The sequence below is a fragment of the Dipodomys ordii genome, unplaced genomic scaffold, assembly GCF_000151885.1.
Source record: "Dipodomys ordii isolate 6190 unplaced genomic scaffold, Dord_2.0 Scaffold6, whole genome shotgun sequence".
NCBI lineage: Eukaryota > Metazoa > Chordata > Mammalia > Rodentia > Heteromyidae > Dipodomys > Dipodomys ordii.
The window spans coordinates 7,268,953-7,284,782 of record NW_012267222.1 but is presented as its reverse complement, the minus strand read 5'-3'; the positions used below and the strand labels follow the sequence as shown (position 1 = coordinate 7,284,782).

Here is a 15,830-nt window from a genome sequence, read left to right as displayed (position 1 = left end):
CTCAAGGTCTCTCCTGCCCGGGCTGGCTTTGAACCGCGATCCTCAGATCTCAGCCTCCTGAGTAGCTAGGATTACAGGCGTGAGCCACCAGCGCCCGGCCCATCTCCAAATTCTTTATGCAGCCACTTAACACACACTCACAAAGAGGCTGAACATAACACAGGTGCTGGGTGGGATGTTGAACTAAAAGCATGAGGCAGGGTCCCTGCTTAGGAGGCACAATGAGCCCTTAAAAGCATCAGCACCCTCTCCCCCACCCTCTCTCTTTTTTCTCTCCTTTGTCCACCCCCATGTGTTTGCATCCTGAAATGGTCAGGCAGGATAGGATAAAGGACACTTCTTGTGATCAGTCTGGAGGACATGAGGGTGGGGGTTGGGCAGCATCTTGGGGGGCTGGGCATGTCCTTGTCTGTTGTTTTACCTAGTTCACTTATTTGTGGCTGGTTATTTTTGTGGGTCAGTACTGGGGCTCGAACTTAGGACCTAGGTGCTGTCCCTTAGCAACACCTTTCCTCCCAAGGCTAGCGTTCTACCACTTGGGCCACAGATACGCTTTTGGCTTTTTATTGGTTAACTGGAAGTAAGATTCTCATAAACTTTTCCTGCCCAGGCTGGCTGCAAACCAGGATCCTCAGGTCTCAGCCTCCAGAGCAGCTGGGACATCGTGTTTGTTAAGCAACCCCAACAGACCAAACCACCGTATGCCACATCTTTTGGGGACTAGTGCTGGTGCTGGTGCTTTCTTGTAGCAACTCTTCTCCACATCTCCATTTGAACAGCTCTTGAGAGTTGGGAGTGAGATTCTCTCCAGTCCCAATGCAGAGCCTTAGGGACCACTCCAACTGGCAAATAAGCACCCTCTCCTCAACATCCACCTTCCCCTCACAAGCCCCCTAGTACATGTGTCATTATGGTGAAAATCATGCAAATAACTTCATTGGGGGAGGGGGGAAAGTCTCCTAGCAAATGGCTATTCAAAAATGTAATAAAATTAACCCTATAATGTGATCTGGGCCTCCCAAGACCATCCATCATGCCGATTGGATTATGATAGGGAAGCCAGATGTTGCTGAGCTCCAGACAGACTTCCCAGTTCCCTTGCCCTTGCTCCTGTCCCATCCCCAAGGAACTATCCTCTTGCTATGGCCTCTGCCAAGTTGCCAATGAAAAAGCTGCTTGAGTAAAAACTGGTAAGGGGAGGGGGAGGGGGAGAAGGATCCTGGATTTCCTCCAAGTAACCAAACGTCCACCATGATGAAATTTCCCCCAGGTCTACAAACCACTGAGCACTTTCTACACTGTGGCTCTGTATAGAGAGTTCTTCTCCTACATGGTGAGCTGTGGGCAGGGTCCCTCACTTTTTTGTTTGTTTGTTTTGAGGTGCCAATACTAGGGCTTGAACTTTGAACTCAAGGCCTCGGTGCTGTGCCTTAGCTTTTTCCACTCGAGGCTGGCACCCTACTGTTTCAGCCACATCTCTACTTCTGGCTTTTTGCTGGCTAATTAGAGATAAAGTGTCTCCTATTGTCTGTACAGGCTGGTTTCAAACCAGCCTAACTACTCAGCCTCCTGAGTAGTTAGAATTATAGGCATGAGCCACCAGTACTCAGATCCCAACTCTTCAGAGGAGTTGCTATCCCCAAATGTGCTGCTGGCTGCACCAGTTATTGACACAAAATCATCCATTCTTTTGGGTTAAGCATTGACATTTTACAAAATGCAGACAAACTATGGGGGCAAATCCCACAGTCCCCTGGGGAGCTTGTTAAAGGGCCAGTGCCCTGCTGTGCACCCTGAGCTGGCAGCTGGATAGCCAGAGGTTTAATAGGTTCCTTGGGGATTGTGATGGAGATTTCCTAGGACTGCATTTTTGAAAAAGGCTCTGTTGACATTCCTGCCTTAATCCTCTTGTTACTTACCTCTCCCCATTAGCACTGTGCAAATGCAGGTTTGAAGGCATCTGGGACAAAGGTACAAGTCCCCAATAATGATCTGTAAACAGTCAATATTCCAACTAGATCTTATACAAACAGGTAGATGAAACTTCCACAGTCTCTGATGTCCCTAGAGGCCAGAGACAAAAATCCTCTTGGTTCTGATCTTGTCACCCATTAACTCCATAGTTATTTCTCTGACCTTAAATTCCTCATTTGTAACCTTTGGTACTGTAAGTTAAACCCCAGTGGGTGTGGTGATTCACACCTATACTCTCAGCTACTAGGGAGGTGGAGATCGAAAAGATCTCCATTCAAAGTCAACCTCGGCAAAAAATTGAGACTTTATCTCAATCAGCAAGCCTGGTGTGGTGGTATATGTCTGTGAACCCAGCTGTACAAGAGGCCAGAGGGATGATCTGGGAGATTCTTCAGACCTGGAAGACTCTAGCTTTGAAGCCTGGGGGTGGGGGTGGGGAGCAAGAGGCAGGGCTGAAGTGGCAGATTAAGTGTGAGGAACTGAGTTCAAACAGCAGTATGCAAAAAAAAAAAAAAAAAGGTTTAATTCCTAGTGTCCAAATAAATACTTTTGTTTTCCACTTCAACTTTGGTCAATAAAGGAACATGCCTGGTATGTTTCACCATTTGTAAATGCGACTGTCGAATGGATACTAAGCTCGTAGAGGGTATGAGGGAATTAAATGATGGTCATATGAATATAATCATCTCTGAGGAATCTTCCAAATGGAGTTCGCGCCTCGCTGGTACAGGAGAGCAGTAAACTGTTGGCAGAAGGCACCTCTGCCTGCCTCCACCTCTGTCCCAGCTGTGCGACTCAAGGAAGATTTCTCTCCCTCTCTAAACCTCATTAGGCTCATCTGCCAAAAGGAGGACAATCGGATAAGAGTTACTCCGAGGATTCAGTGACAACGCACAGGCTCATTCAGTCCAGTGCCCAGCACTAGGCTGCAGCTTACGAGGATCAGCTATTATTTACTTATTTTTAATGGAAGTGCTGGGGATGAACTCAAGGCCCTCGGCACGCACTTAGGATGCACCCCAGCCCTCCCCGTCCCCCCCCCAAGACAACGGATTCGCTTTCTGTTGGGCAGCCGAGGATGCTACTAGTAGCAGCACCAGACGGTGACTGTAGCTCCCAGCTGCCCTCAGCAACTCCTCCTCGTCCTTTCTGGCGCCCCTAAAGCAAGAGAAATGCCCTGGAGGAAAAGAATATAAGGCGAGCGAAGGCGACTCAGTCGCCCGGTGTACGACCCAGCCTGAAGTCTGAGACCGTAGCTCACATCCGGGTGCAGAGATCGCTGACGTCCAACCCAGGCCCCGCCCCACCCCGACACGCCCACAGCGCGATTCCGAGGTTCGGATTGGTCAGTTTAGATGAGTGGGCGTGTCTACTCTGGGCCGGAGTGCCGCGGACGTCACCAAGCGGCGCCGCTGTCGCGGCTTGCGCGGGATTCGCGAGTAGTCGTCGGTTCTCGCCTGTGGTGGTCACCGAGCTGAGCCCGGGTGGGCGCCGAGGCCGGAGCTGGTGCCGAGAGGTGACCTGGCTGGGCAGAGGGCGGGACTTCTTCCCCCTCGGCTGCGTTTTCCCATCGTCCTCCCCTGCGCCTCCAGCGGTTTCCCTCTGCGTCCGCGGCTTGTTTTTTGGGGGCGCGGGCGACTCAGCGGCGCGCGGGCAGCCGGGGGACTGAGGCCGATCGCGGTGCGGCTGATGCTCCCGAGCGTGAGGCCGGGGACGAAGGGGGTCCGTGGCTGCGGCGGTGCCGCGTGAAGGGGCGTCGGGGCGGGACCCGCGGGCCTGCGCCCGGGGCCGCTGGAACCTTCCCCTGCCCAGGCCCCGGTGGCGGGAAGAATGACCACGCTCACCAGACAGGACCTCAACTTTGGCCAAGGTAGGGAGACGGGGCCTGCGGTGCGTGTCTGGGCGGGGGTCCTGCGGGAGCAGGGTCTGGGCTGCGCGGTCTAGCCCACGGGCTTGCGCCTCCTCTGCAGTGGTGGCCGACGTGCTGTGCGAGTTCCTGGAGGTGGCCGTGCACCTGATCCTCTATGTGCGCGAGGTCTACCCGGTGGGTATCTTCCAGAAGCGCAAGAAGTACAACGTGCCGGTCCAGGTGAGCCCTCAAAATCTCGGACTGTAGAGGGGGATTTTTGTTGTTGTTGTTGCCGGTCCTGGAGCTTGAACTCTGTGCCTAAGCTTGTGTACTCAACACTAGTGCTCTATCACTTGAGTCACAGCTCTACTATTGGATTTTTTGGTAGTTAGAGATGAGGCTTATGGACTTCCCTGCCTGGCCTGGCTTTGAACCCTGATCCTCAGCCTCCTGATGGAGGTGGATTTTTCAATAACTCTAACACTTTAAGGCCTCTTTCATTTTTGACAGTCTCTGATGGCTAGACAGCCTCTTACCCCTCATCCCCAGCTTCTCCTTGCTTTCTCCTCTACCTTAAGGAAATTCAATTGCGAGCTCACACACATGTACTGGGGTTTAAACTTAGGGTCTTGGGCTGGGATGTAGCTCAGTGGCAAAGCGCTTGCCTAGCAAGCACAACGTCCTGGGTGCGATCCCCAGTACCAAAAAAGAAAAGACAAAAAAAATACAGTTAAAAAAAAAAACCCAAACAATAAACTTAGGGTCTTGTGTTTTTACCAAGACTGGCAGCTCTTATCACTCATCTACAGCTCCACTTCCAGTACTTAGGTGGTTAATTGGAGATAAGAGTCTCACCTAGTGAGATGCCAAAGGCAAAAATGCCTGTAACCCTAGCTACTCAGGAGGCAGAGATCTGAGGATCGCTGTTCAAAGCCAGCCCAGGCAGGAAAGTACAGGAGACTCTTATCTCCAATAAACCACTCAGAAAATCGAAAGTGGAGCTATGGTTCCAGTGGTAGAGCCCTAGCCTTGAGCTGAAGAGCTGAGGGACAGCGCCCAGGTCCAGAGTTCAAGCCCCATGACCAACCAAAAAATAAAATAAAATAAAAAGACAAAATTATGATAAGCATGCTGCTCATCTCCACTTCCTAGAAAGATCTCCTTAGCAGGTATTCAATTAATTTAGCATAGATAACCACTAGGTATTGGGAGGTAGGAGGAGCTTAAAGGATATACAAGGAAAAACAAGTGATAATCAGCACCTATTGAGCCTTAGGTACTAGGTACTGTGTGTAGGTACTTCATTTAATCCTCTTTTTATTAGATCACCAAGGATAAATTAAGGGATTTGCCTGATGCTATATGGGTTTTGTGGGTGTACATGCATGTGTTGGTCCTGGGGCTTGAACTGAGTGCTATCCCTGAGCTTTTTTTTCTCAAGGCTGGAGCTCTACCCTTTGAGCCATCATTCCCTTCTTTTTGGTGGTTAATTAGGGATAAGAGTCTCATGGGCTTTCCTGTCCAGGCTGGCTTTTGAAACTTGATCCTCTGATCTCAGCCTCCTGAGTAGCTAGGATTATAGGCATGAGCCACTTTGTTGAGCACTTAATGTTATTTTATTTTGTGCCAGTATTGGAGCTTGAATTCAGGGCCTGGGTGCTGACCCTTAGCTTTTTCGCTTAAGCCTGGGGCTCTACCACTTGAACCTCAGCTCCACTTCTGTCTTTTGTAGTTAACTGAAGAATCTCAGGGCCTTTTCTGCCTGGGCTGACTTTGAACCTCTGTCTTCAGATCTCAGCCTCTTGAATAGCTATAATTACAGGCGTTAGCCTCCAGTGCTGAGTACCTAATGCTATTATGATTATGTTTTGGTTCATTGTGGGGCCTGAACTCAGCCTGGCGCTGTCCCTCAGCTCTTCAGCTCAAGGTTAGGGTTCTACCATCTGAGCCATAGCACCACTTCCAGCTTTTTCTGCTTATGTGGTGCTGAGGAATCGGACCCAGGGCCTCATACATGCAAGAAAAGCACTCTACCACTGAGCCACCTTCCTAGCCCCCCAATGCTATTTTAAATGCTAATGTTGAGACTAAATTTTTGTCTTTAAAGTTCTCTTCACACGGGTAAATGCATAGTTGTTAGTCCAATAGTTCTGGGTCTCTAAGGCCGGCAGTCCTAAGGAGCATCTGGGCCAAGTGGTAGGGTGGAAGGGACTGGTATTCTCCACTTGTGCTTGGGCCTCAACAGTGTGTGGGATTGTATACAGATGTCCTGCCACCCGGAGCTGAATCAGTACATCCAGGACACGTTGCACTGCGTCAAGCCACTGCTGGAGAAGGTGAGGGGGTGCCAGGCCCTTCCTGACCCCAAGTCCTTCCTTCCCACTTTTGGGTGGAATAAAATGAGGGCCATTCAAGGTGCCTATGGCCTAACCCCCTAAAGCCCATTTCTGCACTCTGGAGACCACCGCAGCCAGTAACAAGGCTTGGGTGTGTGAACCCTATCAGGACACCTTGGGCCAAACCAGGAACTTGGGATATGTGGGATGGCTCAGAACATTCTGGATTCTTTCCATGTGTGTTCCATAAGTTCTATCTGAGCTCCTGTCTAGTCCAGACTCACCTCTGAGACTTGCTGGGCCATCCTCGGGGTTCCGCATCCTCTCCTCCCAGCCTGACCTCTGGTGCCCAATGTAGCAGTGGTCAGCAGCTGAAGAGGGTAGCAGGGGCCCCTCCCCAATCTTCCCTGGGTAGGGGGTGGACCCTACGCCCAGCTTGGGAGTCCAGGTCCCTACCTTTGCAGAATGATGTGGAGAAAGTGGTCGTGGTGATTCTGGATAAAGAGCACCGCCCAGTGGAGAAGTTCGTCTTTGAAATCACCCAGCCCCCCCTGCTCTCCATCAGGTACCCTCACACCTTAGAATGTGTTAGCTGGTCTGCTGATACTCTTATGGTTAAGGCAGGCCACTGGAGCCAACCTCCCTCTTCCCACTGGCTATGTGGCTTTAGGTAACCCTGTCTTCTCCAGGCTTGGGGACCTGGTGGTGGTATGAAGGGCTGAGGGTTTTGTCCTGGGTCTCCCTTGAGGGAAGGTGCTCAGCATCTCTCCCTCCATCCCACCTGAGGCATGGGGCTGGCTGGTCCTCAGAGGTGCTGTGAGGTTCTGGGCCCATGCTGCTGGGGCAGGTCATACTGAGCCGTGAGTCTCGTTCCCCTTTCTAGCTCAGATTCCCTGCTGTCCCACGTGGAGCAGCTGCTCCGAGCCTTCATCCTGAAGATCAGTGTGTGTGATGCTGTGCTGGATCACAACCCCCCAGGTGTGCTCATCGCGCCCACAACCTCATCCCTTCCTCCCTGCCCTTCAGAACCTAGGCCCACCCCTCCAGAAAGCTGCAGCCTTTCCAACTGGGTCTTCCCAACCCTTACAGTGTACTCTGGGGCTTGCAGGTGGGGAGGGAGGTAGGGAGGGCAGATGGGAACAGGCAGGGGCAAACCAAGCTCTCCTCCCCAGGCTGCACCTTCACAGTCCTGGTGCACACGAGAGAAGCTGCCACCCGCAACATGGAGAAGATCCAGGTCATCAAGGTGAGAGGCCACAGGCCGGGGGTCTCTGTTCTAGGTGGTCTGGATGCTGTTCGTGACAGTGCCACCAGGCCAGTGCTGCGTCTGAGCATCTAAAACCTATGGGAGCCCAGTGGAGCCATGTTTGGCTTGACAGCTCGTCCTGGCTGTGGGAAGGGGAACTTGGGGGAGGGGACTCAGCTGCGGTTCCAGCAGTGGTGCTGCTCTAAAGCAGCTCAGGGCTCCAGGGTCACCGGGGCTCCTGGAGGAGGAGTCTGGAAGGAACGTGTCTCCCTCTGGAGTCCTGGGACCCCACTCTGCCGTGAGAGGTGGCAGAGCCAGAGCTGGCCTGGCTCCAGTCCCCACCACACCTCAGTCCTGCCCACTCCTAGGACTTTCCCTGGATCCTGGCAGATGAGCAGGATGTCCACATGCACGACCCCCGGCTGATACCCCTCAAAACCATGACATCAGACATCTTAAAGGTGAGAGGTAGGGGGACAGAGCAGTTTATTTTAGGGGTGCTGGGATGAGGGCCGGATGCTCAGGCTTGGAAACACCACTGGGGCCACAGCACCTCTCCCCAGGCCTGCTAGAAATCCGGACCTGTAGGGTGAGCTCCTGCTTATCCTCCAACCCTGGCTTTCTCTCTCCTAGATGCAGCTGTATGTGGAAGAGAGAGCTCATAAAAGCAGCTGAGGCTGCGCCTGCAACCCACGGAGGCCACGGCTGTGTGTCACTGGGGTCCCCAAGCCCAGGGCAGGGACCCTGGCTCCCTGACTCCAAGTGCTCTTATTGCCCCTGTATGGCACCTTCTCCCCACAGGGCTGCTCGGGTCGGCTTGCCATGGTGGAGGAGAGGGCTGGGGAGGTGCGGTTGGGGGAGGGAGGGCGCAGCAGTGAGGGATGCTGGGCCTGCAGGTTCTCACCTGGTGGGGGAGGGCGCAGCAGTGAGGGATGCTGGGCCTGCAGGTCTCACCTCCTGGGGTTCAGTTGTTCACCCTGTGCATCTCAACTACTGTTCTGTGAGGTGTTTCAATAAAGGGCCCCAAGGGCTGATGGCTATGTGTAATGAGTGAGAAGGCAGGTGCAGCCATGTTAACGGGTGGGGTGGGGGGGGGAAGGGGAGGGAGAGCTCCTCCCATGAGACCCAGTGACCCCCACCTCACTGCAAATGCCACCCAGGCTGGGTTTTCCTGAAAATATTTATTACAACAAAGCATCAGCAGATCACCACAAGCTGGAGGTTTCCCAAGCTGGACGGAGGCAGGGCTCCTGGGGCGGGAGGCCCTGCTGAAGGCTGGAGAGCCATCTGCCTGGAGAGGCCTTTGGCTGACTAGGACAGAGGCTGGGAGAGAAGACGGCAGAGGTGGCTGTGGCCTGGTCATGGCCTGTGGAAGCGCAGCGGGAAGAGCGATGGGCTGTCCTCCGTCCCCCGCCGCAGCCTCTCGGGCCGCGGAGGGGCGGGGGCCGGGTTCCTGGCTGGTTTGTAGCTGATGATGATGCTGCTGTTGGTGACGCGAGGGCCGTACCAGCCAGCCCAGAACTGGGTGTCCTGCCCCCCGTGCTGGAAGAGGATGTGACGGACGCCTGGCGGGTAGTCTGAGAAGGTGTGGGAGACCTGGGGTGGGGGGGAATGGGAGGAGCAAGTGAGCACAGAGAAGGAGTCTAGGAGAGCTGGTTGGGGTGGGTAGGGGAGGCCTTACCTCTTTCCAGGTGGCATCGCTCCACTGTTCAATGGTCACAGGTGGGGGCTCGAAGGACGCCAAGACGATGTAGTCGGCCGAGGCCAGCTGCACCCGGAGGTGGTAGGTGCAGCCACAGTCTGCCCGGGCCGCAAACCTGGAGAGGACAGAGGACAGGGCTGAGAGCGGTGTCCCTGCCTGAGCTTGCTCCCTGTGCCCTGCCGGGCCCTGGGTATGCAGTCTACCCACGAGGTCCCTCAGTCACCCACCTGAGAGGGACACCCTGCGGGCATTCAACTGACATATGACTTTACATAGCCAGCCATGTTCCCTAAACACTACAGTGGGCCTGGGCCTCATGAGAGGCGTGTGTGGGGCTCAGACAGACAGCACCACAGGTGGTATGGCTCTTCTCAGAGCTGGTCAGGAGGCCTGGCTGGACCTGGGGTCCCCATTTGCTGGCCAGGCACTGGTGCAGGCTTAGCACATGTGCAACCCCGGGGCCACCCCCAGCACTAAAACAGCGATTTCTGGGATAATCAGGGCTGGGAGGCCAGAGTTGTGTTCGTGATGACCCCTGGGTAGAGCTCTGTCCAGCCCCACACTGGCTAATGTTCGCTGCTGACTGTGTGGGGGAGGGCAGGAGCAGCAAGGACTGGCTCAGAGGATTGGGCTATGGGGCAGCCCATGCCCAGGACAGCACTGGGCAGAGTGCATTCTGGATTCTCTGAACCAGTGGCTGGTGTGCGTGCATGTGTGCGTGTTAATGTAGAGTTGGGGCCAGGCAAGAACCCCACTCACCAGTCTTTCACCACGATGTCAGGCCGCACCGTGTCCATCAGCTCCTCCCAATAGCCCTCGGCTTTGAGATCCACCAGCTGAGACTTGAGGCACATTCTGAGGGCAGAGGGCAAGGCTTGTGTTTCCAGCCAAGTGAGCCAGGCTGGGCAGCCCTTGGGGACCAGGGAGGCAGTTCCAGGGGACCCAGGGACCCCCCCCCCCTTTCATCACTGCAGGACAGGCACTGGCTGCAGTTTACCATCTATTTCCCTGGACCTGAGCCACTGGAAACTGGAGCAGCAAGTCCGGCCCAGCTGGGTCTGGGCAGCATTTGATCCAGGCCAAAGCCTCAGTTTCCAGGGCCACATACAGTCAGTCCCTTCTGTGACTTAGCTGTAGATACCCTACCCTGCTGTAACTGCCCAGTGCTCTCCTGCTGCCTAGGACAGGGGACCAGGTTTAGTGGCTCCAGTTAGCCATGGGCACTGGTCTGTTTGGGAGCCACCTGCCTGAGCATCAGGCCTTGATTTGCCTAGGACAAAGGTAGGTATCCTGGCACTCTGCCCTCATTTCAACTTGTATTTTGTCATGGGGCTTGAATTTAGGGCTTGGGCACTATCCCTGAGTTCTTTTTCTGCCATTTTGGGCCACAGCTCTACTTCCAGCCTTTTCTGAGTAGTTTATTGGAGATAAGAGTCTCAGGGGGACTTTTCTGCCCAGGCTGGCTTCAAGCCACAATCCTCAGATCTCAGCTTCCTGAGTAGCTGGGATTACATGTGTGAGCCACCAGCGCCCAGCTCCGATTTCTTGGTCTTACTCAAAGGATGTGACGAAGTATTTCTTGACTTTGGGGTCGGGGAAGTCAGCGCCGTGGTCTCCTGGGAGGCTCTCCACCTTCCAGTGGTGTCCCCCATTGGAGTCAATTCGCCAGGACGCCATGTCCTCTGGGAAAGACAAAGGTTTCTTTTAGTATTATTTGTGCTGGTCCTGAGGCTTGAACCCGGGGCCTGGACACTGCCTTTGTGCTCACTTAAGCCACAACTCTATTTCTAGCTTTTTGGTGGTTAAATGGAGATGAGTCTCAGATTTTCTTGCCCAGGCTGGCTTTGAACCATAATCCTCAGATCTCAGCTTCCTGACGAGCTTAGGATTACAAGTGTGAGCCACCAGCACCTGGCCCATAATGCTTAGTTATCATTTTCATTGTTCTGGGGGTAGAACCCCGGGTCTTGCACATGCTTAGCAGGTGTTCTATCATGGAGTGCCAATCCCAGCTCGCCTGGGAGAAAGCATGGCAAAGTGAGCAAGGCTCACTGTGGTCAGATTTCTGGGGTTTGTGGTTCCCTAGGGGTTAGTCTGCTTGCTCCTTCCAACAGACTATCACTCGCTGCCTCTCCTGCTCTGCCCCAAATGGTCCCGATTCCTAAGGTACAGCTAATATCACTTTCATCGTCACTGTTTGGCAATACTGGATTTAAATTCAGGGCCTTGCTAGGCAGATTCTCAACTTGAGCCACTGCTCCAGCTGTGTAGCTGCAGACACCGACAGAAACCTACAGAAACCCTCCATCCAACTTCCTTCCGTGTTGCCTTGCCACAGAACTGCCAAGAGTCTGAGATGGAGCTGAGGGGCTCCCGGGAGTTTTCCCTCCGGCGCCCCCCAGTGTCGAGAAGGAGACCTAGGAGGCTTCTGGGCTGAGGACTGATTTGGCTCCCCACTGACAGACCCCCTCTTCCTGGGCGGGAGCCAGGTGGGGTGACTGGAACCCCCTGGGCTGGCAGGAGGCTCAGGGGTGTCCTGTTCAAGGCCCGCCCTTCCACCAATGTGCTCTAGACCAAGGTCACCATTACCTGGTGCATTTCCAAACCACTCTCCACCCATCTCCACACCTATTTCCTTGTGCTCTGGGAGTTTTCCAGTAGAATTTCCAGAAGCTGGGCTGGTCTGCGTTTAGGCTAGGGAAGGGCTGACTCTGGCTGCATGTGGGGCCCAGTGCAAGGCCACTGCAGCCTGGCTCTCAGGTGATAGAACCAGGCAGCTGCTCTGTGGAGTCAGGCAGGAGGGGACTGATCCCAATCAGCCAGGACCAGAGCTCTGTGCTCGGCAGTGCGGCTCTCCAGGAAGTCATTTGCAGGGTTGGAGCATGCTTTGTAGCTGGTGGAGCTCACTGTCAACTGTCACCAACTCCCAGGGGCCCAGGGAGAAAAAGGGAAATTGACCAAAAGGGTCTTGAACACAGACTAGGCCTTGTACTCTCTACTGCACAGGATGTAGTAGGTGCTGAATGGAGGAAGGCAGGAAGGGGCAAACAGACCATTCTAGGTGTGTGTGTGGGGGGGGGGTTGTCTCACACTGCAACTGCACTCACCTGTCACGCCTCCCTTCACCTACTGCAACACCAGAGGTGGGAAGACAATGACTATGAGGCCTCAGCCGAGCACCTGGCACAGAAGCCCAGGATAAACCCAGGCAGGCCCAGTGCCAGCGCCTCACGTCTGTAATCTGAACTACTCAGGAAGCCGAGATCTGAGGATCACGGTTCAAAGCCAGCTGGGGCAGGAAAGTTTATGAGACTCATCTCCAATTAACCACAGAAAAAGCCTGAAGTGGCACTGTGGTTCAAGTGGTGAAGCGCTAGCCTTGAGCAAAAGGAACCCAGGGACAGGTGGATCTGTGATGTGCCCTGAAAAAGCATCCTTGTCACTCCATGGGGTGACAAGATCCACGGTGCCCTGAGAACGTGAGGTCTGTAGCAGAGGGAAAGGGTAGGTGCCTGTCGGGACAGGTGGCACTTCTCATACTAGGTTATATAACTCATAACTACGTTACAGGAAGTGCCATGAGGGCAGTGACAGGCAGGGGACACTGTTTCTGGATGAGTGGTCAGGGTAGATCTCTTAACTGACCTGAAGAATTAAGGAGAACCAAGGGAGCTTGGTAGGAGTGAGGGGCATGAGACCATCCCAGCAAAGGCCGCGAGGTTCAGGAAGGAGAAAGGACCCATGCTGTGGCAGTGTAGCCCACCTTCAGCACAGGGGTTGCGCAGGAGATTCCTTTGCAGGCTGCGCAGGAAGTAGAAGATCTTCCAGTCGGCCACAGGCTGGTCCCAGTCCCGGGTGATGAAGCCGTCGCGCAGGCACTTGCGCTTCCAGAGCGTCACCAGGTCGATGAGGTCCCGCCAGAGGCTGCAGACCGGGCGGCAGCGCAGCAGCAGCTGGCGGGCGGGCACGTGCGTGAAGAGCTCCAGCAGGATGTTCTCGGGGAGCTCGTTGATGTTGATCTTGGCCATGGTGGTGGTGGCTGGGGGTCGCTCTCAGGCCTGTGGGGACAGCAGCAGTGAGCCAAGAGCAGGGAGCAGTACTGGGGTGTGCATGTGCACCCAATCCTAGAGATACAAGTCTTAAAGCTGGGCTCCGGTGGCTCATGCATATTGAAGTAAGGAGGTCAGGTCTGGCCAGCGCCATATTGGCCACATGGTGGATTGTAGGGTCTGAGATCTAGTCTTTTTATGCTAGGGGAAGAAAACTTCCTATCACCTGCCTCCCAGGTGATGGGCGTGCCCAGATCCCTGGAGGCAGGAATGGGCACTTGGCTGATAGGTTACTAAACTTGTCAGTCCAGTGCCTGGGACTGGGAATTTCCTGTGGATCTGTGTCCCCCCCCCCCAACCCCCTCCCGACCTACTTAGGCCCGGATAAGCCTAGAGGCCATTACACGATGCCACGTGTCTCCATGATTATCTCCTGTGTCCTGTCTCTGCCCCGTCTCCTGGCTCATCTCCAGCCATCATGGTGTACCAATTCAGCTTTCCATTGGAGCTAACTTGGATTGTTGGTATTGTTTTGTTCTTTCCTCTTTAGCCTGTTTCCTAGCTGTGTTACGTGTATTTGGGGACTGCAGACCTTTGTAACAACTGGCTGCCTGCAGCCTGCTAACTATAATAAAGACTCCAATATTTCATATTCCAAAAATGTGGCTACTGGGATAATTTACCTTACAACACTATAATCCTAGCTACTCAGGAGGCTGAGATCTGAGGATCAGTTCAAAGGCAACCCAGGCGGAAAAGTCGCCATGAGACTCTTATCTCCAAATAACCACTCAAAAAATGAAGTAGAGTTGTGACTTGATTGGTAGAGTGCTAGCCTTGAGCACAAAGAGGCTCAGGGACAGCGCCCAGGCCATGAATTTAAGCCCCACAACTGACCAAAGGGAAAAAAGTCTTAAAGCCTTTCTGCTATCCTAACCAGGCATAAGCCAGTAATGACCAGCCATTGGGAGGTGGAGGCAGAACAATCAAGAGTTCAAAGCTGCGTTCAAAGCTGCCGGGCGCCGGTGGCTCACACCTGGAATCCTAGCTACTCAGGAGGCTGAGATCTGAGCATCACGGTTCAAAGCCAGCCCGGGCAGGGAAGCCCATGAGACTCTAATCTCCAATAAAGCACTAGAAAACCGGAAGTGGCACTGTGGCTCAAGTGGTAGAGGGCTTCCTTTGAGCTGAAGAGCGCCAAGAACAGTGCTCAAGCCCAGAGTTCAAGCCCCATGACTGACCAAGAAAATAATTCAGGGCTGGGAAGGTAGCTCAGTGGTAGAGTGCTTGCTTTGCATGCATGAAGCCCTGGGTTCAATTCCTCAGCACCACATAAACAGAAAAAGCCAGAAGTGGTGCTGTGGCTCAAGTGGTAGAGTGTTAGCCTTGAGCTGAAGAGCTGAGGGACAGTGCTCAGGCCCAGAGTTCAGGCCCATGACTGGCAAAAAAAAAAAAAGAGTTCAAAGCCAACTGAGACCACAAGGAACTACAGTTTTTATATTAAAAACAAAACAACCTAGCTACTCAGGAGGCTGAGATCTGAGGATCACAGTTGGAAGCCAGCCAGGGCTAGAAAGTCTATAAGACCCTTCCTTATCTCTAAGTAACTACCAAAAAAGCCAGCGGTGAGTCTGTTGCTCAAGTGGTGGCATGCTAGCTAGCCTTGAGCAAAAATGCTCAGGGACAGTGCCCAAGCTCGGACTTCTAGCCCCAGGACCAGCACAAAATAAATAAAATGTTAAAAGAGCCTTTTGAAGCTAGTTGGATGCCCGGTAAGATTTCCCAGAGGTGACACAGTGGGGTGCAAATTCCTTGAGGGCTTGGCGATGGAGATCTTCACTGTCAGAATACCAGGGCTGGGAGTGTGGCTTAGGTAAAGTGCTTACCTAGCATGCATGAAGACCTGGGTTCCATTCCTCTGTGCCACAAAAAGAAAAAGCTCTTGTGGCAGAGTGCTAGCTGTGAGCAAAAGAAGCTCAGGAACAGTGCCCAGGCCCTGAGTTCAAGCCCCAGGACTGGCAAAAAATGAAAATACAAAATACAATTATCCACTGCTCACCTAGAGGAGCTCAATCACACATTCCTCCAGCCAGGCCTGGGAAGGCCAGGAATGTGGCTGTACGAGCTCCAGGACTAAAGTTCCGCCTTGGGTGAGGTTTGGGATGAGACAGGGAGGGTTTTACCTGCATCTGGCTGGTATGGAGAATGTGGTCCACCTCTGTGGGGCAAGCTTTTCCCAGGCTCTTCTGAGGGTGCAGACAGGGCCCAGAGGAGGCTCTGTCTTGTCAATCCTCAGGGCCAGAAAAAGGATCTTTGGTCCCTGTGGCTATGCTAGGGAGGGACAGGAAATAGCTTCGTAACAAGTGAGATCAGACCACTTTAAAGTGTTGACAATGCACAGGGAAGCGGAGGCTCTCATCCTCCATTAACCACCAAAAGCAAGCCAGAAGTGGAGCTATGGCTCAAGTGGTAGAGCCCCAACCAGCCCTGAGTGAAAAAGCTCAGGGACAGCGCCCAAGTCCCGAGTTCCAGCCCTAGGATCCGCACACAAACACCTGTGGAACTAGCTCACGGGGCACCCCGGGGGGCCAGGCCGGCCGCCGGGGGTCGCCCCCCATCCCGTCCCCACCTAGGAAGCGGACGTCCCACCAGGTCCCGGGTCCCGGCCTGGGCA

General features: G+C 53.8%; 2 protein-coding genes across 2 annotated transcripts; one reads left to right on the top strand and one right to left on the bottom strand.

Annotated features, from left to right (window-relative positions):
• Positions 1-3,359: 3,359 nt before the first annotated feature.
• On the top strand, positions 3,360-8,445 carry Mad2l2 (MAD2 mitotic arrest deficient-like 2 (yeast)). Its single transcript, XM_013034880.1, has 8 exons — positions 3,360-3,844; positions 3,945-4,063; positions 6,088-6,159; positions 6,624-6,724; positions 7,043-7,137; positions 7,332-7,405; positions 7,774-7,866; positions 8,039-8,445. Exons 1-8 carry the CDS (start codon positions 3,805-3,807, stop codon positions 8,078-8,080), a joined length of 636 nt encoding a protein of 211 aa, XP_012890334.1. The 5' UTR covers positions 3,360-3,804; the 3' UTR covers positions 8,081-8,445.
• Positions 8,446-8,548: 103 nt separating this feature from the next.
• Fbxo6 (F-box protein 6) lies at positions 8,549-13,165 on the bottom strand. The gene is made up of 5 exons (XM_013034868.1): positions 12,871-13,165; positions 10,663-10,789; positions 9,867-9,962; positions 9,087-9,222; positions 8,549-9,001 (listed from the first exon to the last, which is right to left on the bottom strand). The coding sequence occupies exons 1-5, from the start codon at positions 13,133-13,135 to the stop codon at positions 8,765-8,767; spliced, it is 861 nt and encodes a 286-aa protein (XP_012890322.1). The 5' UTR covers positions 13,136-13,165; the 3' UTR covers positions 8,549-8,764.
• Positions 13,166-15,830: the final 2,665 nt, after the last annotated feature.